Source organism: Abrus precatorius, unplaced genomic scaffold (genome assembly GCF_003935025.1).
Source record: "Abrus precatorius isolate BTA unplaced genomic scaffold, Abrus_2018 Scaffold8, whole genome shotgun sequence".
NCBI classification, from domain to species: domain Eukaryota; kingdom Viridiplantae; phylum Streptophyta; class Magnoliopsida; order Fabales; family Fabaceae; genus Abrus; species Abrus precatorius.
The window spans coordinates 6,325,448-6,348,188 of NW_020874428.1; the positions used below are offsets into that span (position 1 = coordinate 6,325,448).

The 22,741-nt window shown below is 30.3% G+C and overlaps 2 protein-coding genes across 5 annotated transcripts; one reads left to right on the plus strand and one right to left on the minus strand.

The window, feature by feature from the left end:
• Positions 1-12,380: 12,380 nt before the first annotated feature.
• Positions 12,381-18,858, minus strand: LOC113846986 (mitogen-activated protein kinase kinase kinase 5-like). 4 transcript variants are annotated; one of them, XM_027475793.1, is made up of 13 exons: positions 18,256-18,858; positions 17,158-17,291; positions 16,869-17,069; positions 16,574-16,787; positions 16,373-16,460; positions 14,890-14,952; positions 14,646-14,809; positions 14,304-14,379; positions 14,117-14,176; positions 13,910-14,035; positions 13,283-13,498; positions 13,001-13,101; positions 12,381-12,881 (listed from the first exon to the last, which is right to left on the minus strand). In XM_027475793.1, exons 1-13 carry the CDS (start codon positions 18,624-18,626, stop codon positions 12,704-12,706), a joined length of 1,992 nt encoding a protein of 663 aa, XP_027331594.1. In that variant the 5' UTR covers positions 18,627-18,858; the 3' UTR covers positions 12,381-12,703. The 4 variants fall into 4 exon arrangements, with proteins under 4 accessions (XP_027331594.1, XP_027331591.1, XP_027331592.1 ...); XM_027475790.1 differs by having other exon boundaries at positions 12,607-12,881; positions 14,117-14,173; positions 14,301-14,379; positions 16,574-17,069; XM_027475791.1 differs by having other exon boundaries at positions 12,607-12,810; positions 14,117-14,173; positions 14,301-14,379; positions 14,890-14,982; positions 16,574-17,069.
• Positions 18,859-19,964: 1,106 nt separating this feature from the next.
• LOC113847856 (protein OSB1, mitochondrial-like) lies at positions 19,965-22,267 on the plus strand. Its single transcript, XM_027477156.1, has 4 exons — positions 19,965-20,444; positions 20,547-20,685; positions 20,793-20,868; positions 21,630-22,267. Exons 1-4 carry the CDS (start codon positions 20,092-20,094, stop codon positions 21,896-21,898), a joined length of 837 nt encoding a protein of 278 aa, XP_027332957.1. The 5' UTR covers positions 19,965-20,091; the 3' UTR covers positions 21,899-22,267.
• Positions 22,268-22,741: the final 474 nt, after the last annotated feature.

The following is a 22,741-nucleotide window of genomic DNA, read 5'->3' on the forward strand; positions in this document are numbered from 1 at the left end:
CAATCTATCGTTGCCTGATATCAATACATCAATTAATATTACTTAAGTAGCCATCTGGAATAGTAATGTTTTTTAATGTCTTTAAAAATAACTCTTTATTTGTACTTGTCAATGTGAATAAAGCTTGAAGATATTTGCCATTTTCATTAGGCCATAGATCAAATCTAATGCCCTACTATTGTAAGTCTCTCCATGCATTTAAATGGTCTTTTGATTTTTTTGAATCATTTAAGAAAGTAAATATCACATTATCACATACATTTTTTTCAATGTGCATGACATCAAGATTATGATGCAATAAATTATTCACCCAATGAGGAAGTTGAAAAAAGATACTTCTTTTACACCATGTGAAGATTTAGCTTGTGTACCATCAACTCTACGCACTTTTTTGCCCTTCTCTCAACTTCTAATTCTTTGACAAACATAACATTAATCATTTGAACTTGTTGCCATATAGTTGCATCGGTTATTGCCCCACGAGGGTTTCTATTTTCTACATTTCTATCAAATTGATCTTGACCTAATCTAAATTTGTGCCTTTCATTTAAAAATCGACGATGGCCTATGAAACACCACTTTCAACTATGAGGAAGTCGATTAGAAATTGAGTCAAAATTGCAAGTAAGACATGCTAGCTCAGTATATGTATTCCATCCATATAAGGTTCCAAGACCAAGAAAATCACTAATAGTCCACATTACAACTGCATGCTTGTTAAACACTTCATTGCTATATGAATCAAAAGTTCTAACACCAATATTCCATAAATCTTTCAATTCTTCTATTAATGGTTGAAGATATACATCAATATCATTTCCCAGTGCTTGCTTACCAGGAATGATCATTGACAGAATAAATTAACTTTATTTCATGCACATCCAAGGAGAAAGGTTGTATGGTATGAGCATAACTGGCCAAATACTATAACTCGTGCTCAAATTGTCAAAAAGCTTAAAGCCATTAGTTGTGAACTCAAGGTGTACATTTTGAAGGTTTGAAACAAATTGTGGATACATTAAGTTAAATTTTTTTCACTGCATGTATGTTAAATCTTTGTTCAAGTTTTTCCACCCACATTTAAAGAACCACTCGCTCTTACTCTTCAACTATGGCTTTAAGCTTAAACATAGACCCCAAACATAAAGTTAACAGAGAGAATAGCAAAAGAAGAGTTAAGAAAGAGGGCACGAACCTTTGGTAACAGTAGAATTATGTTTCGAAGTTGGGAGAGAGGTGTATCTGCGAGCATAGGCAAAATTATAATAAACGGGTAAATAAATATTTTAATAATTACCTAGAGTTTTTTGCAACCGTCGTTAACCACGGTTATTATAATAAACCGCAAGAAATATTTAAATTTAACTATGGTTACTTAAACTATGGGCAATATTCAAATTTAACAACAGATATATAAATCATCAAATAAAATCGTGGAGAAAATTAATTTTTCTAGTTGTGCTTGACCCCTTGCTTATCCTATAGTAACTTTGTTACTTTAATAAAGAAGTCTTGAATTGTTAATTGTTTTTGGTCTAAATATGTTGATAAATTTAGAATGAATATTTCTAATTGATATAAGTGTATTTATGGTAATATTTTCATTCGTAAGTATTGTATTTTTAATAGGATTAATGGAAATTTATATAAATATTCTAGTAGAGATAATTTGTACCTCTCTAAATTAATGGATGAGCTTTGGTTGAAATATAAACAAATTTTGGACTAAAAAAAGTTACATTAAGTCCATCAGTATAAATTAATTCACTTAGTTTAGGGAATATAAACACTATTTTTTTTCATAAGACTATTGTTAGTAAGAGACAATTTAATATAATTAAAGCTCTTAAAATTATTAGTGAGAATTGGGAAAATATGACCCTGATTCTATTCAGGAAATAATTATTAATTTTTTTAAAATTTTGTATATAGATTCTATCCAATTTTTAGATAGTTTAGTTCATTTAAACTCTTTCCTTTTACTAAGCGAAGTTGATAGGGATAAAACTAATGATTTGATGTCTCTTGAAGAGGTTAAATCTATTAGTAATCTTAAATCTCCTAAGTTTGATGGTTTGCATGCTAATTTTTCAAAATTCAATGAGAATTTTTTCATCTTTTTAATTTTAACTTTGTAAAAAGAGATTTTTAATAATTCCAAGAATATAAAAATTGTTAACCAAACTGTTATTACGTTAATTCCTAAATTTGATCGTCGAAAGTTTGTTAATTAATTTAGACCTATTTTTCTATGTAATATAAGTTGTAAAATAATAACTAAAATCTTAACGAATAGATTAAAATGTTCTATTTCTTATTTGATTTTTGAAATTCAAAGAAGTTTCATTCGAGGTAGGCAAGAGATTGATATTAGATTGATATTACCTTGCAAGAAATTGTTCATTCCTTTAAGAATCTTTAAAGACAAGTTAGATTTATGATATTAAAACTTAATTTAAAGAAGACTTATGACATGTTAAATTGGAATTTTGTTAACCTTACTTACTAGTGTATTTCCTCTTTATTAATGTGAGTTAATTGGAATGAAACTTACTCTGAATTTTTTTTCCATCTAGAGGAATTAGGAAGGAGGCTTTATATCCCCTTATCTTTTTATTTTATGTATTGAGAGATTAACTTACTTTAGAAGGAATAATGTTAATATGGTGGAATTGATTTCTTTTTCTATTAACAAGTGCATTCCTAAGATTTCTTACCTATTTTTTTGAAGATGACATTATTTTAATTTCTAAAGCCTCCTTTGAACATGTCTTTGTCATGAATAAAGTCTCAAATAATTCTTGTACTAGCTCTAGACACAAGTAAATATAAATAAATCTAGTATTTTATTCTTTAACAACGTGGATTCTAGTTTGTCTGGCCAAATTTGTGATGTTTTAAGCATAAAACAAGTTTAAATTTTTTACAAGAATCTTTGTATTCCTATCTTTACTAATATACCTGATATGAATGCATATGTTGGTATAATTGATATTAGAAAGCAATTATCATTATGAAAAGTAAATTTCTATCTATGGCAGGTAAGGTTATTCTTACTCAATCTAGTTTAATGAGTATTCCTATCTATTTTCTTTAGACCCATTTTATTCTATTATCTATTTGTCAAGATATCAATAAATTTTGTAAACAATTCATTTAGGGTTCGTTATAGTTTAGTAAATGTCATTTAATTAGTTAACGAAAGATTGTGCTCCTACGAAGGAAAGAAGGTTAGGGTTTAAGGATATTCATACACTTTACTTTGCTAACATTATGAACTGATGCTAAGATTTATTAAATCTTTAAATGTTTTATAGACTTAAACTCTAAGGACAAAATATAGATTCCATCTTGGTAAATTGTTAATTGTGAGAAGAAATCATAAGACTTCTAATACTTGAAAAACTATAGTTTAGATCTAACCTAAATTCTATAAATGTTAGGATTGGAAAATTAGGGATGGATTGTCCATTAAATTTGGATAGATAGTTGGGTGTCTTATTTTAGAAATCTTATTGCTAGTAGTATTTGCACCCCTTCTGAGTTAGAATTAGATTATCTAGTGAGTTTGTTTGCCTCTTATATGGGTGGAATTGAGACAAAATTAAGTTTCTATTGTCTTCTTTTATTTGTAGTCGTATAGTCACTATAGTTCTTCCTAATTTTGGGGCTAGATCTAATTTATTTATTTGGTCTTTAACCATGGATGAGGAGTTTTCTATTAAATATGCTTATTCTATGTTATCTACGGAACAATGTCCTACTAGTCACCTGGTTGATATTTTAAAGCAGGTTTGGAAATGGCTTGGTCTAGAAAAAATTAAACTGATCTTGTGAAAATTGTTCATGATAAATTATTAACAAATGAAAATTGTGTCATAGATGTCATTCAACCCCTGAAACTATCATGCATATGTTAAGAAATTGTATTTATCCATCTTGAGTTTGGAATCAATTAATATCTCAAGCTAATTGGTGTATTTTTTCAGTTCTAGTCTCAGTAATTGGTGCAACTCTAATTTGACCCTAAAAATCAACTAATAATGAGTCAAGTTAGAATGTAATTAACTAGAAATCCATTTTTCCTCACATTTGATTTTCTTCCTCAAGGATTTTGGCACTTGTTCTTCTATTAGGATACATGATTTTGTCTTTGAAGTTGAATGTTGATGGTTCAGTCTTAATAAGAGTGAGTTCAGCTGGTTGCACTTATTCGTAAAGTAAATAAGGATTTCATTGCTGGTTATGTGTAAAATAAGAGTGTGTTCTCCCATAGAGACAAAGTTATGGATTATTATATTTGGATTCTATTTAGTTAAAGTTAAAGACTTGATGAATATTACTTTAGAATGTGATTCTAAAGAGGCTTTAAAATTAATTTTTGATAACAAAAGTTAATGAAGATTGTACTCCCTGTGTGATGTTTATAATTAAGTCATTGATCTTAGATATGAATTATGTTCGTTGTAGTCATATTTTTTATGAAGCTAACCATTATTAAAATTGTAATATTTTGAATGTTGTCCTTGCTCCCTTATTATTGCCCCATCTTAGGTAAAATATATTAAGTATGATTTTTATAGTCTTTTATAATAGATTATATTGTTTTTCAGCTGTGAACCCTGTAAGTAATTTTATTGATTTAAATAACAAAATTATTAGCATTTTTATTTTTTATTTTTGTCATTAAAATCATTAGAGTTAGACCTTTGGCAAACATTAACCCAATTTCTTAGAAGTATATCCCCTTCATGATACTCATTTGTATCCTTACCTTATTTCGTGCATGAATTTTACAATTTCTCTCCGCATATAAAAATACAACCTCATTATTTCTTCCTTTCTTACTATTCCAAATTTGTGATAAAAAATTGTAAAATTTTATTGTACAATTAATACATACTTTTAAAGTGTCACTAAAAAAACCATAGAAAAAGAAAAAATATGGAACAAATAAAAATATGCTCTTCTTCTTCCTATTCTTCCACTATAGAGTCTACTTTTCTAAGCAAAAATTGCAATCAACTAAAAAGCCCATGCAATGCAGAAGAAGACTAGATCTTGACACAACTCACTAAAATACATAGACCTCCCCCCTTCCCCCCCGAAATCGGACTTCTAAGCTATTATATGAAGGGTAGGTCTGGCAAGTCCTGTAGGCTTTAGTGGTGTAACCAATTTAGGATGAGCAATTAATTGAAGAGTGGTATTAAGCGAGGATGCTTGTGGGCTTGATTTTTTCGTTACATGGCTGATCCTATTTATTATTAATAACATAAATACAAACAAAAAGCTTACATTTATTATGTAAATACAAAGCAAGACTTTTGGTTAGGGTTGTGCAGATCTAACCAAACTGCTTCAATCCGTATGAAACTGAACAACCCACCCAGGCAAAAACATATATTAACAAGTTTTTGTTAAGTAGAATAATTTTTTCAGATTGAAATTGGTAAATATGATTGGTGACGGATTTAAAATTAGGAAATCACAATACTCGCAACCGACCGAATAAGTATGTGAATGTTAAATTTTGGCCCGGCCCAGCTCGTCATTAGGTTTTAATTGAGAGTGCAACATTTCTTTCCCTCTTTTCTTTAGTCTGTGCAGCGCCGACCCTTTCTTTATTATTTTTGAGCTCTACTAAGGTTTGGAATTTCTTTGCTTCTCTGTTTTTCTTTCTTGTTACCACTGTTTCTTTCTTTCTTTTTACTATTCTTACTCTCAATCAGTCAACCCACTTCCCTTTTTACTAAGGTAAGCATTTTTTTTGGCTTTTTATTCTTTTAGGGTTAGGGTTATGATTTTTATTCTTTAGTTTTTGTTAATATTGTTCTGTGTTTTTATTATTTGGTTTAATGAACTACTGATTATAGTAAAACTAACTATATTTTGTTATGATAAGAAAAATAGGTTGCATATGTAGATACTATCAAAATATAATTTGTGGATGTTATTTCTAAATAATTTAATCAATATAGTGGATATGACTATTGCTCTATATTTCATTAATAGGTGTATTTTAAATTAAAGTTTTGTGGCATATGTGAGTGGATGCTATCAGAATTTTTCGTGAATGTTATTATTGGATAATTTGATTATATACAATAGATAAGTATGACTAATGTTCTATATTTCATTAATTAAATTTTTTTGGCAACTTGCTATTAGTCTATTGTTGTAAAAGTAATTTACAATTAATTTTATTGTATTGAGATATGTTAATGATTCATAATTTGAACTATTTTTTATTTTAATTTAGATTTTAGCATGCATCCAATTTTTCCTACTACAATTTTTATTTCCAGTTTTATTTTTTCTGATTAGGTTAAAAACTATATGAAATGATAATTTAAAATCAACCTAATATTAATTATTTTTTTATCTTAAAAAAGTTGTTATAAATATTTTTTCAACAAAATAATTTTCTATTCTCAAGTTTTTAATAAAGCCCAATATAAAGCTTCAGTAAAAGAAATAATATTTTAACTTAACACAATTTTTATTGAATTTTTTAAGGCCCAGCATAAGGTCCAATCGAACTAACCAGCGGATTTATTGGGCTACCTAATAGGCTCAAATCTAAATTATTTGGAAAAAAATTAGACAAAATTGGGTGTTTTTTTTTTAAGTAATTTGGTTAATTACAATTAACTAATTTTAGACCCCAACTCACCCATAACCAACCGGTGATGACTTTTACTTTTGGTTAGATAAGAGCGATGCTTTTCAGACTTTAACTAAAACATGCTAATTTGATAGGTGAATTCTAATATCCTCTTTTTTTTTTTTTGCACAAATATTTTCAATAAGTAAAGTGGATTTAACTTTGAACCGTCAATATTTGTAGATAGAAAATGAATTGTTAAGATTTATTAGTGAAAAGGTTAAAAATCAAGAATAGTCAGATGACTATACTGGATAATAAGATGTTAATGAAGGATAAATAAGTAAATTGTTACTTCTCTTTCGTCTATTTCTTCTTAGTCTCTATGCAATTCCTCCATTTTTATCTCTCTCCTTTTTTATTAATCTCCTTCACTCCCAGTTTTTTTATTATTGAAACTTTAAAATTAGTTGGATAAAATTAACTAAGGTTTGATAGTGATATATATATATTTTTTTAAAAAAACTCTGAAATAAGATGAAATCTTACTCGAAAATGAGTTTTACTAATTATCCTTGTCCTCTTCATTAGATATTTCTTTATCTTCCTTGTTTGTCCTGTTCCCAACAATGATTTTGTTCAATTCATTTATTTATTCTGCAATTTTGTTATGAAAACTTTGTTTTTTTTGGAGAAGAAGAAAGTTATTGTTGCTAATGCTAAAATTGGAACTCAACATGTGATCTTTCTTTGTGGCTTCCTCACAATTTTTCCTGAATCACATGCACCGCTCTATCAATCAAAGTTGGATTTCAATATGTATAACAAAAAACACGCTGAGATATGGCAAAAAACACCTCACTAGAAAGGGAAAGACCTCCGACAAAGCTAAGAAGAAGATGAAACATGGTTGTAAAAAAAAGCAAAAATGCAGAAGACATGAAAAAATATATTTTTTTTAAAAAAATGCAACTTTTTACATTGGTTCTCTCATAAACTGATACAGCAAGTATTTAAAAAAAATATTTTATACATTGGTTCTATGGAGAGAGCTGATGTAGAAAGTTATTTTTTTTACGCACTTACTTTCTACATTGGTTTTCTAGAACAAACTGACGTAGAAAGTTATTTTTTTTACGCAATTACTTCTACTTTAGTTCTCTCAGAAAAATGATGCAGAACTTATTTTTTCTTAAAATAAACAAAACAAAACTTTCTACATTGATTCTATAGAGAGAATTGATGTAGAAAGTTATTTTTTTTACGTAACTACTTTTAAATTGATTCTCTTAGCATTTTTTTTGTTCTGCTTCTAATGGAACTGGAAGCTATTTTTTGAATATGTTAATAAACATAACAACGACTTAGTACTCATAAAGTAGCTCTTGCAACTAATCAATAAACAATGTGCTGAAGGCATTCCATTCCATACATGAATATTAAATTGGATTAGATAGAAAGTGAAAGAAAACATGTCATTTTATTAGTTTAATTTAGTGTTATATTTTTCTGGGTAAAAGTTCTGCCATTTACTAATCATTTGTGGGATAAGAATGAAAAAGAGAGAAAAGGAGAAAAACAAATAAAAAAAGGATGAAAACCATTAAGACAAAAGAAGAAGAAGAAGAGAAGAAGAACAAAAAATTGAAAATTGATATTCAAAAGAAGATTGCATAATTACATTATTGATTTCAAAATCTGTATATTTTGTGGTAACTGTATTGAGTATTATCCAATAAATTGTGTATCAATGAACATGAAGAATATGAACTTTCAACTTATAATTATCACAAGCTGAGAAAGAAGAAGAATATAAAATTACTAACCTTTTCATAAATTTAACTTAAATAATCGATTTCTTGTAATACATTTTAAACTGTTCTATTAAAATCAACTGTCTATAATATTTGATAGCTTTTAAAAATTATCTTTACCTTACTTTTTGCAAAAGAGGAGAGAATATTATAATTCAACCAAATAAGCATTCTTCTTTGGAAGCTAACACATCCATTTTGGTGCATGCCGCTAGAATTGGTTTATTAACTTTTGTAGAAAGTCGGGCGCTCCCTGTCAGGTCTAAAGGTTCTGAGTTATGCGCCCTTGTAATGAACGACTTTGATTGTATCATTCTTTTTGGGAATATATAACTTCAGTTCCAGTGTTTTAGCCCTGCATTACGTATGTTGCACACTCTTCTCTTTTTTCTTAAGGAAATTTGTGTCCCTTTGTCTTTTCCGGTTGCTCTTCATATCGACATTTCTTACAATTTGCTTTTGTTTAAGACTTAAAACAATAGTCTCAATTTTAATTAATAATTGAGTTTTTGTCCCGATCACCGTATTGACTCTGGCACTGCCGGAGAGTGATTGTGGCATGGCAGAGATGGTGGCTGAGCTATGAAAAGTTTTGCCAGAGAGTATCTCTATGGACTGGAGTTTTGAGAACCGAGGGGGAATGTAGCTGCGAGGGAAGTGAGGGAATATATATCTTCTACTTTTCGTGACGATTTGGGCTCTAATTGAACCATAAACCAAGAATCGTGCAAATTTACGCTTGAGAGTAATTAAACTCAAATTGAGTTATGAACTATGTTGCATGGACACGGGTAAGGGATGCGGCATTTTCTAAAAAAAATAGGGTACGGTTATGTCAATTAAAATAATAATAAATAAATAAATAAATATATATATATATAGACACAAAATTGTATAAAATAAATATAAAAAAAATTATATATAAAATAAAAGTACATAAATTTTAGCATATGTGTGGCTTGCTATTGTCGAAAGAGATGGTCACCAAACTTGCTATCATTATCATTTGTTGTTATTGTTCATTGTTTGTCGCTCACTAATGAAAGCTTATGGTTGAAGTTTGAGATGAGAGGAGAAAAAAAACATTATGCAGTCTGTAGGTATGTGAAAGCCCAAAGAAGTACTAATATGTAAAAATTGGAGAGAAGAAAGAGACAACTAAATCAGATTTTTGGAGAAAAAATACCTAAAACTCTAAAATTTTAATTAAAAAAATTTATTTTCCGTACCCGAGTACCCACTTCCTATACCTAACTTTTTTTTTTGCAAATGTTTTTGGGTACGTACCCACAGTGTACCCGGTACCGGTACTTCATGGAAAATGCTGTACCCATGCTTCTGAGATTATGAATAAGATACCTTTTTTTTAGTTTTAGCTTAAGATTTATTTATTTAAATAATATATAATTGATGAATAAATTTGGTAGAGTAACTAATTAAGAGTACGTTTAAGAATAGTATTTAATTAAGTATTTGTTTAATAAATCATTTTTAAATGAGAATATATTATATAAATTAATGATAAAATTATTAGAACAAGATAAAAAATAATTTATCATAATAAGTTGTATAATTTTTAAAATAAATTAAAAATAATTTATGAAGTTAACAAAATTTTATTTAGTTACATTGTAATAATCTTTAAAAATTTATTCATGTAATATTTGAAATTATAAAATTTTAATTTTTTATTTTCAATTTATTTTTACTGAATTGCTAATCTTGTATTTTAAAAAGCCTTAACATATTTTTTCTTTTTTCTTTCTTTTACATTTATTAAATATTATTTTTGATATCATAGAATTATCAAAATTACAATATAAATTATTTATATTATTTTATTTATTAAAAATATTGAAAAATATAATAAAGTTAGAAACTTTTATTGTGTTAACAATATCAGTATTTAGCATTTAATTAACCAACTTGTATTAATGACTTTTCCGATGAGTTAAGAGCGCACCAAGTTAACGTCCATAGATTCATTAATGTAAAGTTGGTTATATTTATAAAATATTTTAATTTAAACTACTAGTTTATATTTAGTTACTTATTTGGTATCTATTACAAAAGATGTATGTATTTTCCTTTTAACCTTTTAAGTCGCAGGAAATCTTGTGTTTTCTGTCAAAGTCGAGATACAATGTGCCATAAGAATGTGTTCAGCTTTATTGCAGCAAGTATTGGTTTTTACATGCAAAGTTGCCATGCATGTTTAGAATGTGCCTAGCTATGCAAGGTCTTGTTTTTTAAATTCAAAGTTGCTATACATGTTTAGAATGTGCCGAGATTCATGTAAGGTGTAGTGGCCACAAATTCTTTTTTCTTTTTGACTTATAGTCTCTTTTTTTCAGTTTGAAGTGATTAGGTTAATTATGTGCTGACTAGTTTTGTATTTTTTATATTAAATTTTCCTAAAATTCAATTTACATGTTATTATCGTGATAGTCATATCTTTTCTAGCATTTTCGTCTCACAAAATTTGTATGGTTAGGATTTGCTTTGTAGACCCTATAGTTTTTATTTCAAAATTTTGTCAAATTTTTAAAGTCATCAATCACCTTTACATTTACTCTTATTATTGACGTATAGTTTACATATAATAAAAAAAATGATGAATTTGTTGCACAAAAATGTTTTGAGATATATTTTAAAATAATGTGTCTTGACTCATCATGGAAAAATCAAATTTATTATATCATTGTTTGAGAAGCTTCCTTCAATTCATACAAAATGTAATTTAAAAATTGAAGTTAATTTACCATTTGTATGCTTTCTTCAAGTCATCTTGTGTTGTTCCCTTGCTCTAAATCTCCATGGATTTTTTTTACACTCAATTGTTCAAGCACAAGATCTTAAACTAGCCACCAGTTTGAGTACAACTTAGATAAAAACTTTTTTTTAAATTGAAAGAGGATTTCATAAAAGTTTTATTATTCACTCTTATACCAAACTTTTCACAACTAAGCAAGATTTATATTTCAATAGTTCGTCACCGACTTTTTAAAGCTTGAACACCCTTATTCTTGAAGGCTTTTCTGCCTTCAACAAGTTTAAAGCCTTCAAGAAGTTTCACATACTCATGATGAGTATCATTTTCTGTAATGAATCAATCTTTTTCATCGCATACCTCTTAGCAATTGGACTTCATAAATAGTTCTTCCCAAATAATTATAGATGCACTTTTATCTACATTACTACTAGATGAATGATGCCCTCAAATATATGTTGGGCTGCAGTAGAAGTCATTGTTTTTCCTTCTTATCAGCTTCATGTTCAAAATCTTTTGTTGCTTGCTAATCAACAACTCTAAGTTTTTATGTTAGAAAAAAATTATAAAAGAGATCAAATTTACAAAATTTTACATAATTTTAAAATTAATAAATATTTTATCATATTACTGCATTTTAACATATTTAAATAAACTTATACTGACATATTACATGTCTAAAAATGTGTGATTGATATAATAATTACATGTCTAAAAAAAGAGAAGGAGAAGAAAAGAAAAATATAAATATAAATTAGTAGTGATGACAATAACTATAATAATAAAAATTAATAGTGATTATAGCGTAGTAATAACTAAGACAATAATTATTGGTGATAATAATATTAACAATAATAATTAAGTAGTAATATAAATAAATTAAAAAAATAAAAAGTCAACTATAAATAATATGAATTAATACTTTGCATATGTTTATTTTGTTTAGTAGTTAGGACATCAGAACTTCATCAAATGAAAAAAAAAATTCTGGCATATTATTTACCGTTGAGATGCCTTAAATTTAATATTATAAAATCATTAAAAAAAAAAAACACATGCAATTTTATTATGATCTCTTAATTTCCCACACATTAAACAATTATTTGAGGGTCTATGATAAATTTAAAATAAAAAATGACTCCTAACACAATCGGATCCAAACTAGCCAACAATAACGATTACAATAGTCGGCGAATATATAATCAGGAAAGATAGTAAAAAAAATGAAAAATTTATATATACTTATATTTTACACGTGAATTTCTCGGCTGAGGAAAAAAGTTAAACAGAACCTTATTAACATCATGCACAAAAAAAAAAAAAAATAAAAAAATAAAAAAATAGACACTGCAAATGAACATGATATTTATGATATCCTATACCTCTAAATCTTCTAATAAAGCACATTTCAAGACACTAATTCCCTGCAATGTTAAGTTTTGCAAAATTCTTTCGCCAGTCTGTTTCCAGCTGCATCCACCCAACAACTGTAACCTTAGCTGATGACACGCTTCAAAGGTGCGTGATCATTCCAATGACGGTGGATATGCTTCTGGATTTTGTAACAGACATGTAATTGAGGGTACCAGGTTTCAAGGAAGATTGAATAATGTTGTTGACTTGAGAAACATGAGAATGTTTACAAGGTTTATGATTAGACTCATCAGCATTATTTTGTTTGGAAGTATCACTATCAAAAGCAAAACAATAAGAATGAAGCCAAGTGAGACCAACAATTACATATCAATTTGAACATTTACTATAATGCACAAAATTAAATGGTCCAGCAAATAATGATGGAAACAATACCCGATTAGTTTCTGACTTTTTTTAATAATTCGTGCACTCATGGAGGGTTGCATTATGCCACCACTAATTTTGGAAGTTTCTCTAGGATAAGGTGAAATATCCTGCATAGCACCGACAATTGAACAACATATTAGAGTCTCACCCTTACACCATTTTTTTTCTCTCTCTTTTCATGTTAAAACCTAGCAAGTGCTGGTTTATAAATTATGATTCATGATGATCTTGTTGGACCTTGTAATGGTCCACATTAAGGGATTCAAATCATGTATAATTAGCACTTACTCTTTGCCCTGGACCTCCTATAGAAAACGGTTGTGGTTGAACTAACACATCTTGATCATGCAAAGTTTGTACAAATGCATGCTTAAGAAGCGTTGCTGCAGATGGTCGATCTGCAGGGTCCCTTTGGAAACATTGTTGGAGGAAATCCTTTCCCACTGAAGATAAAGATTCAGGTATAGGTGGGGACTGTTGCAGTACCTTGAACATAGCTGAAGGCTAATGATAAATAAAATACAACTTTGTTATTAAATTAACAATTACATAAGAAATAAGCATAAACAGTGTATTAATGTAAAAACAAGGAACTGTAAAAAGGGGGAAAATGTGATAAAATAAGAATTGTCTAAACTTTATTTTAACTCAAATTTATTGTGTCATAATTCTTGGAGCATGCAACATAATGTAAATGTATAGCATAATTGTTTGTCATTCTTCTTTGAAGGAGAATTATTATGTAAAGCCATACCCAAAGAAGTGAAAAGGTGAACTAACACAAAAAATTACCCATCTGTTTGGTATATTTAGGTTAACATTCTCCTCTGCCTCTTACTAATTTTATATTGAACCGACATACTACATGCACAAGCCTTGACTATAATGAGTAAACAAGCATAAGAAGGTGATTACCCCTGTAGATTCACTCCAAGGAGGTTTGCCCGTAAACATTTCAATGATGGTGCACCCTAAGCTCCATATATCAATGCCCATGACAAGGTCTGGATTGGATTCATTCTTTATGGAACCTTTCACAACCTTAAATGGACAAATTAGAGTCAAAACGGGCATGTCATTACCCATCCAAAACACTAAAGATTATTCAAGCACAAAAATTACCTCTGGAGCCATCCAATTAGGAGTACCCTTTAGAGAAAGTTCAAATGCATTACCCATCAACTGGAAAAAGCGGATTTATCAGTTAGCAACCCCATCATAAACTAACAGAATATCTACATATCAGTCTAATTACCAATCTACACAGATCATACAAATATATATATAAGTATAGAATTTAAAAGCTTACAATTTTCGACAACCCGAAATCTGCAAGCTTGACAATGCCTGATTCATTTACCAGCAAGTTTGCACCTTTGATATCTCTAAAGAATCAAATCAACCATTTCAACAAAATTCATACAACAAAGTTACAATGGCACAGAAAAATGTTCTGTAGTAGACCATTGACTATATAAAATAAGGGGAAAAAAATCATTTGATCTTTTAATTTAAATGTTATAATGTCACATTTTAGCCAGATTCAGCTTGTGCATCGCTTATCAATATATTTTCTTATGAAATATAATAAATGGCTATTTAGAGAAATAAAATAGATATAATGATTCCTTTCATCAAACATAGTTGTCACCTGTGGATGGTTTTGTTACTGTGTAAGTAGGCTAATCCAGAGAGAATATGTCTTGTAAAATTGCGAACCACAGATTCTGTAATAGCTCCACAATGATCACGAATAAATTTATTGATTGATCCAGGGTGAACATACTCCGTATTTATGTACAAATGATTGCCAACCTGAAAAATGTCTTAAAATTTTGGTTAGGTTGTATTGATTACACTTGGATCAAGAAGTTATCAACCAACAGTTAACTCACTATTTCACTTCCATAATACTGCACAATGTTGGGGTGGCGTAGTTGACGGAGAATTTTGATTTCCTGGAACAAGGAACTTTTAAGAATAACAGCCTAAACACCATCCAATTGGCAATGTGCCAAAGTGATACAAAATCACAATGAAAAGGGAAATATAAAAATCTATAGGTATAGAAACATGCATTGGAATTCAAAATTATTCAGAAACTGTACTGCCAGTGTAATAGACATCAAAAATTAGTTTCTTTAAGTCAGAAAATAAATCTTAGTAACAAGGGATGTCGTGGAAAGCAATCCCTTGTCTTACTTTGTTTTTCTCTATTGAAAGCAATCTTTGGTTTATTTATACTAGTCATCAGAAGGTTAAATTAATCTGTTAGTTCTTGTAACTATTTAAGAATTTTTAAATAAATCTCTATACTTTAAAAGTTTTTAATTAAGTCCTTTAATTAATAAGTTATTTTTAGTTAGATTTTTGGCTAAGGTTATCTTAGTTTTCATTAGGATTCCGCTAAAACACAGAAATCTATTTAAAATTCTAAATAGTTCAAAAAGTTACTAAATAATTAAATTAACAACCTAATTTTTTAATTATTTTAAACATTTTAAATAGGTCCTATGCTTTGACAGTGATCATACCTACTATGTAAGTCCAACCAAGGACCTAAGTAAAAATGATTTATAAGTTTAAAGACTCAATTATTAACTTTTAAAACCTAAGGACCTGTTTAAAAATTATTGAATAGTTTATGAAGTAACAGGTTAATTTGGAATTATAATAAGAATCGATTTTATTTTTAGTCCAAAGTCAAAAATCACAGGGTGTCTTAAGTCTAAAGGGTACAAGACTAATTCCTCCTCACAGTTCGTGATTAAGGCTGGCCTGAGACAAGTTTGCACATGGTTAAATTCGAACGCGTGATCTTCTGCTAAATAAATCAATTACGTACATGTAAACGCAACCAGACCTTACACCATTAGGTTAACCCTTCAAGTTTATAACAATGGATTTGAAAACACAGCAGTAATTGAAGAAATATTGATAGGAGGGAAAGATGAAAACAAGTTAAGGCCATTGCTAATATTATAAAGATTAAGGATCAAAAAAATAATCCTCAGATGTTTCAAGTAAAGTTAGATGATAAAATTTTTACATCGGTATGTTTTAAAAGGTATAAGCATGATAACTATAAGTCTAAATTGGTAAGAGATTTCAGATAAATAGATAATTAAAGCACACTCTCTTTATCTTAATCTTAGATCGAGATCATACTCAAATTAGCTTTTACGTCTCATTCACAACAGAAGTTAACTTGCAGTTGTAGGTGTTTAACTCCAGTGTCAATTCTATAGCAACATTTAGGGTCAAGCAAAAAAAGTGTTAAATGGAGTTGATTATTCATATTCTTACCATATTAACTCAATACTATTTTCTCTTAGCCATATTTTTCAACAAGGTTTAAAAAAAATGGAGGGGAAGAACCTGCTCCAGTTGTTTGATGCACTCAGCAGATGTAAGATCATCAGGAATTATATCGACCTCCTTCATGGCACATGAGGCTCCAGTCTCTCTATTACATAAACAATAACGCACGTGAGTAACTACATAAAAAGGGCATAATTTTTTTAGCACTTGATTGAGAACTAGTAGCCAGAAGCAGAACAATTAAAACGAAATGCATACAGGTTGGTTGCATGAAAAACACTTCCAAAGGTACCACGTCCAATAAGTTTTCCTTTCTGCCATTGACCCTTCACCGAAGGCCAATGTTCATGATGCATGGCACTTGATTGATACAGCATGGGTAATTGTGATGATGATGATGAGGCTCTAGGAGGAAGAGGTAATGGATGTGCATCAACATGGTGCAAAAATTTATGATGCTGAGGTCCCTCCTCTATAGTGTTAGCAATAAAGAAACGATTAAGGCTTAGTGGGCAATGAAGAGGACAATGGTTTTCACTATGAACAGTTTTACCTGATAACGTTTTCAAATTCGTGGTAGAATAAAAAAAATTATCTAGTTTGCTTGATCTACATGGACTAGTAATAGGACTGGAGACAGCACTTGTTGGGGCACTTTTGGGTTTTGTAGAAGCACTCAAGTTCAAGTCCCAATTACTTTCAGAATCATCATTATAAGAGACTGTTCTGGGGGTTTTCCATGAACTATTGTTGCCTGCATTAATAGCAACAACCTAAGAAGGTAAAAGGTGTCCAATATTCATTTCTCGATGCATAAAATAAGAATGGAGAGAAACAATCACCTGTTAAGAAATTTGAGGCAGGAATATGGCCTCTAAGATTGTGTTTTGCATTTGCAAGAGCAGAATCTAAGGAAGATTTATCCAAATTGCGTGAAGGTTTTGTATTTGTCATTGCATCATGGTTCACTGTCTTTCTGATGGTTTTGGCAAGGAGAAAAATTATTGCAATGAATCAACAATATAAATGCTAATTACTGAAAACCGGATCCAAATCATCGTATATACAAGTAATGCATTTTATCTGCTCGTATCAAATTCAAAACAAGTTCAAATGATCAAATTTCATATAAATAACGTAATAATAATAATAATAATAACATTAATTCTTCAGAAAACAGTTCTGTTATTTAAATGTGTACATATTCGTACCCTTCCCCATTAACGAATATTAAAACGTGATTCAACAATATTTTTTTCATGCTTAGTGAATCACTCTACGCCGTTCTTACTTTTTTTTTTTTTTCAATATTTCAAAATATAGTTTATATTACCTTGTTGACTAATTGAGTCTTCATTAAGCTATAACTTTTTTAACTAGAAGGGACTGAAGCTTTTTTTTTTTTTTTTTACAAATTAGAACTTCTGAGTAAAAACTCTCGTTACATCATAAAAAGCAACTTATACAAACTTAAAAGGGGCCGATCATATAAACTAATTTAGTATCATAAGAAAAAATTATATTTTTACACCCATCTTTTTAATATTTATTTTATTTTATGTTTCTGTTTCTTTTTAATTAGATCATCCATCGTATTTTTTTTATTTCTATATCTATTATTGACAAAAAAAATTGGTTCCAATTTTTATATTTGAAACATTCACCTTTGTTTTACCTTACTCTTTTTATAGCTCTTATTATTATTATTATTGTTATTATTATGTCACATTATTTATCACAATTTTTTAATCTTTCTTTTCCTCTTATATCTCTGGTTAAAATAAATAGAGTTCAAAATCTATATTTGAATTGTACTGAAGTTTTCATTTTTATTTTTATTTTTTATTTCTGTTCGTTATCTTATCTGCAACGTCGTGAGAAGAGAAGACGAGCAAGGCATTATTCTAGCGCATTTTCAAAGATGAAGCATACATGTTTACCTCCAAACAGAAAAGCCATGATGTTCCAACGAAGAACACGGATGGTGGCGATGTACGGAATTGGGGCTAGTTGACTCGGCCCCGCGGGTCAACGGAGACTCGGGAAGTGGCAGCGGTTGCGGCGGGGCGGAGTAGGACCGGTGGTCGAAACCGCGGCGGCAACGAGATTTGAGGCATAACTCAGGTGAACCCGGCAACGAAAAAAGCTCAGGGGAATACAAGGACCCAATGTCTTGGTCGCTGAGGTGCCGGAGTTTCCTCAATCTGGTGAGCCGCCGCGCCGGATCACAATTTCCGTCTTTGGCATCTCCGTCGTTTGGGTTGGTTCCAATCGACGGTGAAGGAGAAAACGGTTTGTGAGAAAGAGGCATTTGAGAGAGTGGTGGTTGTTAAAGTGGTCATGTGAAAGTGGTAGCAATAGGATTGGGCTCTGCTAATGTATTAGTCTAACTATAACATTGCAAAGCCATAGAAACACCTTCGGAAACATCTACGTTGTTTCTACGGAGTTCGTTTGAATTACTTATTTCCAACCAAAAATGTCTTGTTAATGAAATAATGCACATTTCACTAAATCCATAGGTCTGACTTTGGGTTAAAGCTTATTTTTGTGGACGGAGCGAGTTTAAGTTATATCTAAATAGTTGAAATGGGACTTGGTTGGGAGGGATTTGAGTAAAAAACTTTACCACTTATTTCATGTTTTGTCAAATGTATTTTGTCACTAATTACTTGGCGTGATTAAAAGATCGAGATGTGGAGTATGACATGATAATCAATTCATAATCTATACGTAATTAGAAATTAACGGACGGTGACAAATTGACAAGGATAGAGTCAAGGTTGACCAGTACTCCATTGCCATTACTCTATTATAAACCGTTAATTAGTATTTTACTATAAAGATGCTCATAACTTATTACTGAGCTATTAATTTAACAATATTTATATACAAATGTAAAAATGTTTTTTGTCAAAATTCTAAAAGATGTTATTTTTGCTAAAATTATTTTCAAATAAAAATATAAAAACAAATGGTAACGTATAATTTTACTTTTCAATAAAATGAAAGTAAGAGTTTGAAAGATAATTGATGCATATTTAAATGTGGATTGTCAAGTGTCAATTAGTAGCTAGTATGGGTTGATATGATTATGATGAGAAGGAGCCAACTCCACTCAAAGCCGAAGTGCAGAACAATTCGTTTCTTCAAAGTCCAAACAAATACCAAAATACGACTACCGACACCTTCACTCGGATTCATGGAAAGTACATTACCCATTGTTTGAATGGACAATGAATAGGTAAAAAATTAGCAAAGGGGGAGATATAAATCAAATACATATATTTAAACTCTATCTTACTTCTTAGCACTGTTAAATTAATTCATTTTATCAATTCTAATTTTAAACATATAGAAATACTAATTTTTTTTTTTTAACTTACTACATGCTTGTGTATTACGCATAGAAATTATTAGAGAACTGAAAACAGAAATAATTTATTTGAAGTGTAGAATTAAATTTGACAACACAACAACATGACACTGACATTTGGTTTTTTTGTCAACAACATGATACTGACATTAATTATTGTTTTTGTTGGTTCATGGGCTTCCACAGTACGTAATCTGTAGCCCAACACTGAAAGGCCATCCTATCCAATTCATAAGCCCAACCCAATAAAAAACATAAAGAAGAGAAAGAAATGCGTAAAAACCCTATCAATTTTAAGACAGGAAGCTACCCCGCAAAAAGTCGCTAAGCAAAGAGCCCGCGAAATTTATGACCGGCGGGAAAACTTGACCGCCGAAACCGGCATGGTCCGTCGGAGTCTATGAAGCTGAAACAGTTTTTCTTCAATAAAAACTTTCCATTTCCATCGCTATTTTCTCTCTCTTTTTCCCCTAGAAGTTGTTTTCCCTTCTCCACATCCTTCACTCCCAATCGCCCCAGAGTAACGCACTCCTTCGACGACGTCGTACCGGGCTGCAGCGCAGTTTACCGCCACGCCCTCAAATTCCAGCGTCCGGCAATAATTGAGTGGAGCCCATACCTGGAGAACACCGCTAGCTTCATTGGCTCGGTCACGCGCGCACCGAAGCGCGTCAACTCAAAAACCGGCAGGTTTGGAGTTCACACCGTGTTGGAGGTCCAAAGATCCAACCAACCAAATATCTCCTCCTTCCAGTGCGTTTTTATTTTTTAATTTAAATTAATTATTTTAATTATTATCGCTTTAATTGGGAGGTTGTGATCAAAACGACATTATGATCTGCTTTTTGTTGGCAGGGTACTTGTGATGATGTGGAACAGTGTGGCAGAGCTTGCTTGGGAACACTTGAAAGCAAATGATTTTATTTATGTTTCAGGTTGTTTGGGGTCTTTCAATAAAACTGATGCCAGTGGTAACCTCCGATTGGGTTATAAGGTTCATTGCTTTATTTTTTGCTCTAAGTAAATTACAATCAATGTCTTTGTTGTGTTTTTTCTCTTTTTTTTTTAGTGTGTGTAAATTGTGCACTTATTTTTCTACAGCTACTGGTGAAGGAGTTGGAATTTGTTGCTCAAAGGCCTGGCTATCAAGACCTCAAGAAATTGAAATCCGTTGAAGGTATGTCAGGTTGCTTATGTTTTAGAACACTTGTTTTTCTTTGGTTATTATTGTTTTAGTGTTGTGGAGAATGTTGCTAAGTAATTGATAATGTTGAGACATATTCTTAGACAAACAAAGTTTTAGCACAAACAAGTGCAGATTTGTTTTAGTGAGAAAAGAGAAAAAGGACATAAATTTATCAACTTCTGGGAGACGAATAATGATTTAGGACAGCTTAGTTGATCACTTATTCAATAAAATCTTATTATATGAAAGTTTATGACAAATTCAATTATGAAACGTTGAAATAAGTCTTAAAAAATTATTTTGATGAGTTATATCAATGAATTAATTGAAATATGCTAAAAAGTGCTTCAAAAATCAAAAGTTTCTCATGAACTCATCCAAACGTCTGCTCAGTAAATCTAGCAAGTAGAGTGGAAAAGGAATCTCAGAAAGATCTTTTATGTGATTTTTATGCATATTTAGTGATCACATTTTAGATAACTATCGTTAATAGACGAGTTGTTGTTATGCACTTCAAGCCATAGAAGTATGGCTACCTACAATCTGGGATAGACGAATATGCTGTTCTTGCTTTCAAGTTCCCTAGTATCTTTGGTTACACCAGGGAACGCGATTTTGTGTCGTTCCCGATTGAGTTGTTTCTGTAGTTTTTGTGGTTACTTCATTGATCTTGAACTGATTTATTTTCAAAATTTCATGCTTTTTCCTATGCTTATGTATGTTCTTATTCTTCTCATCTTAAACAAATATAGCTGAATCTGGCAAGCAAAATGGTCAACATCGGCTTTATCTTTGGCAAGTGTTTTTTGCCAATCCAAATGAGTGGTGGGATCAACGAAAGCGCAAGTTAAATCCGAAGCAGCCTGATTTTAAGCACAAGGACACTGGTGAAGCTCTGTGGCTGAGTAAATATGATCCTCCATGGGTTAAAAGACAACTCCAATTCCTTGACTCAAAAATTGCCGGAGGAGGATTTGTAGGTCGTCGTTCTCGTGTCGCCAATTGGGTTTATGATGAGTAGCTGAAAGCAACAAAAGAATAGACTATGGTAATGGAACCATATACATAATTTTACAATTTATGTCAGGGAATTGAAAAACTATGATTATGTTTGTGGCGCTATGCTCTAGGCAACAGTTGTCAGCCATAAGAAAATTTCACTTGATAATCACTCAATAGCCTAAAAGAATGAAAGAAATATTCATTATTTGTATATTCATAGAGTGATAGATTTTGTTTATTTTCAAAAAATGATTTCTTTTTCGATTTTTGAGAACTTTTAAAAAAGTTATTGATTCCTAAAACAAGCTATTATCAAGCATGAGCTCAGTTATTTGTATGGCAAATTCGTGTACCATATTCTTGTAGACACAAGTAAAAACCCTTTTACAAATATTTCTATCACGCCTTTTATTTTATCAGTCATGTCTTCCCTTTTCTTTTTTTGTACAACAAGAAGCATTTCTCTTCTGATTTTGGATCCATTATCCATATACAGGGTAAACTAACAAATATGATGATATCGTATTTTAAAACCCGAAGGTCATGAATTCAAATCCTACGAATAGTCTCTTCGCATGTGGGAAACAGATTTTGTAAACTTATCCTCTTCAAATGGTGGGTCTATCATGTATTGTGCTGCTGTTTTATACAATTCAAAAAAATCTAAGACATCAAAGTTGCTTAGAAACTCTTTTTTCACCCGTATATTGCCTACCCATGTTGGAGTTCAGTATGATTTATGACATTACCAAGCATCTTACTCCTTCCAGCTATTTTTATAAGTTATGTTTTTTATAAATATAAATTTTATTTTAAAAATATTTATAACATTAAATGGTATAGTTAGTAATTTATATATTTA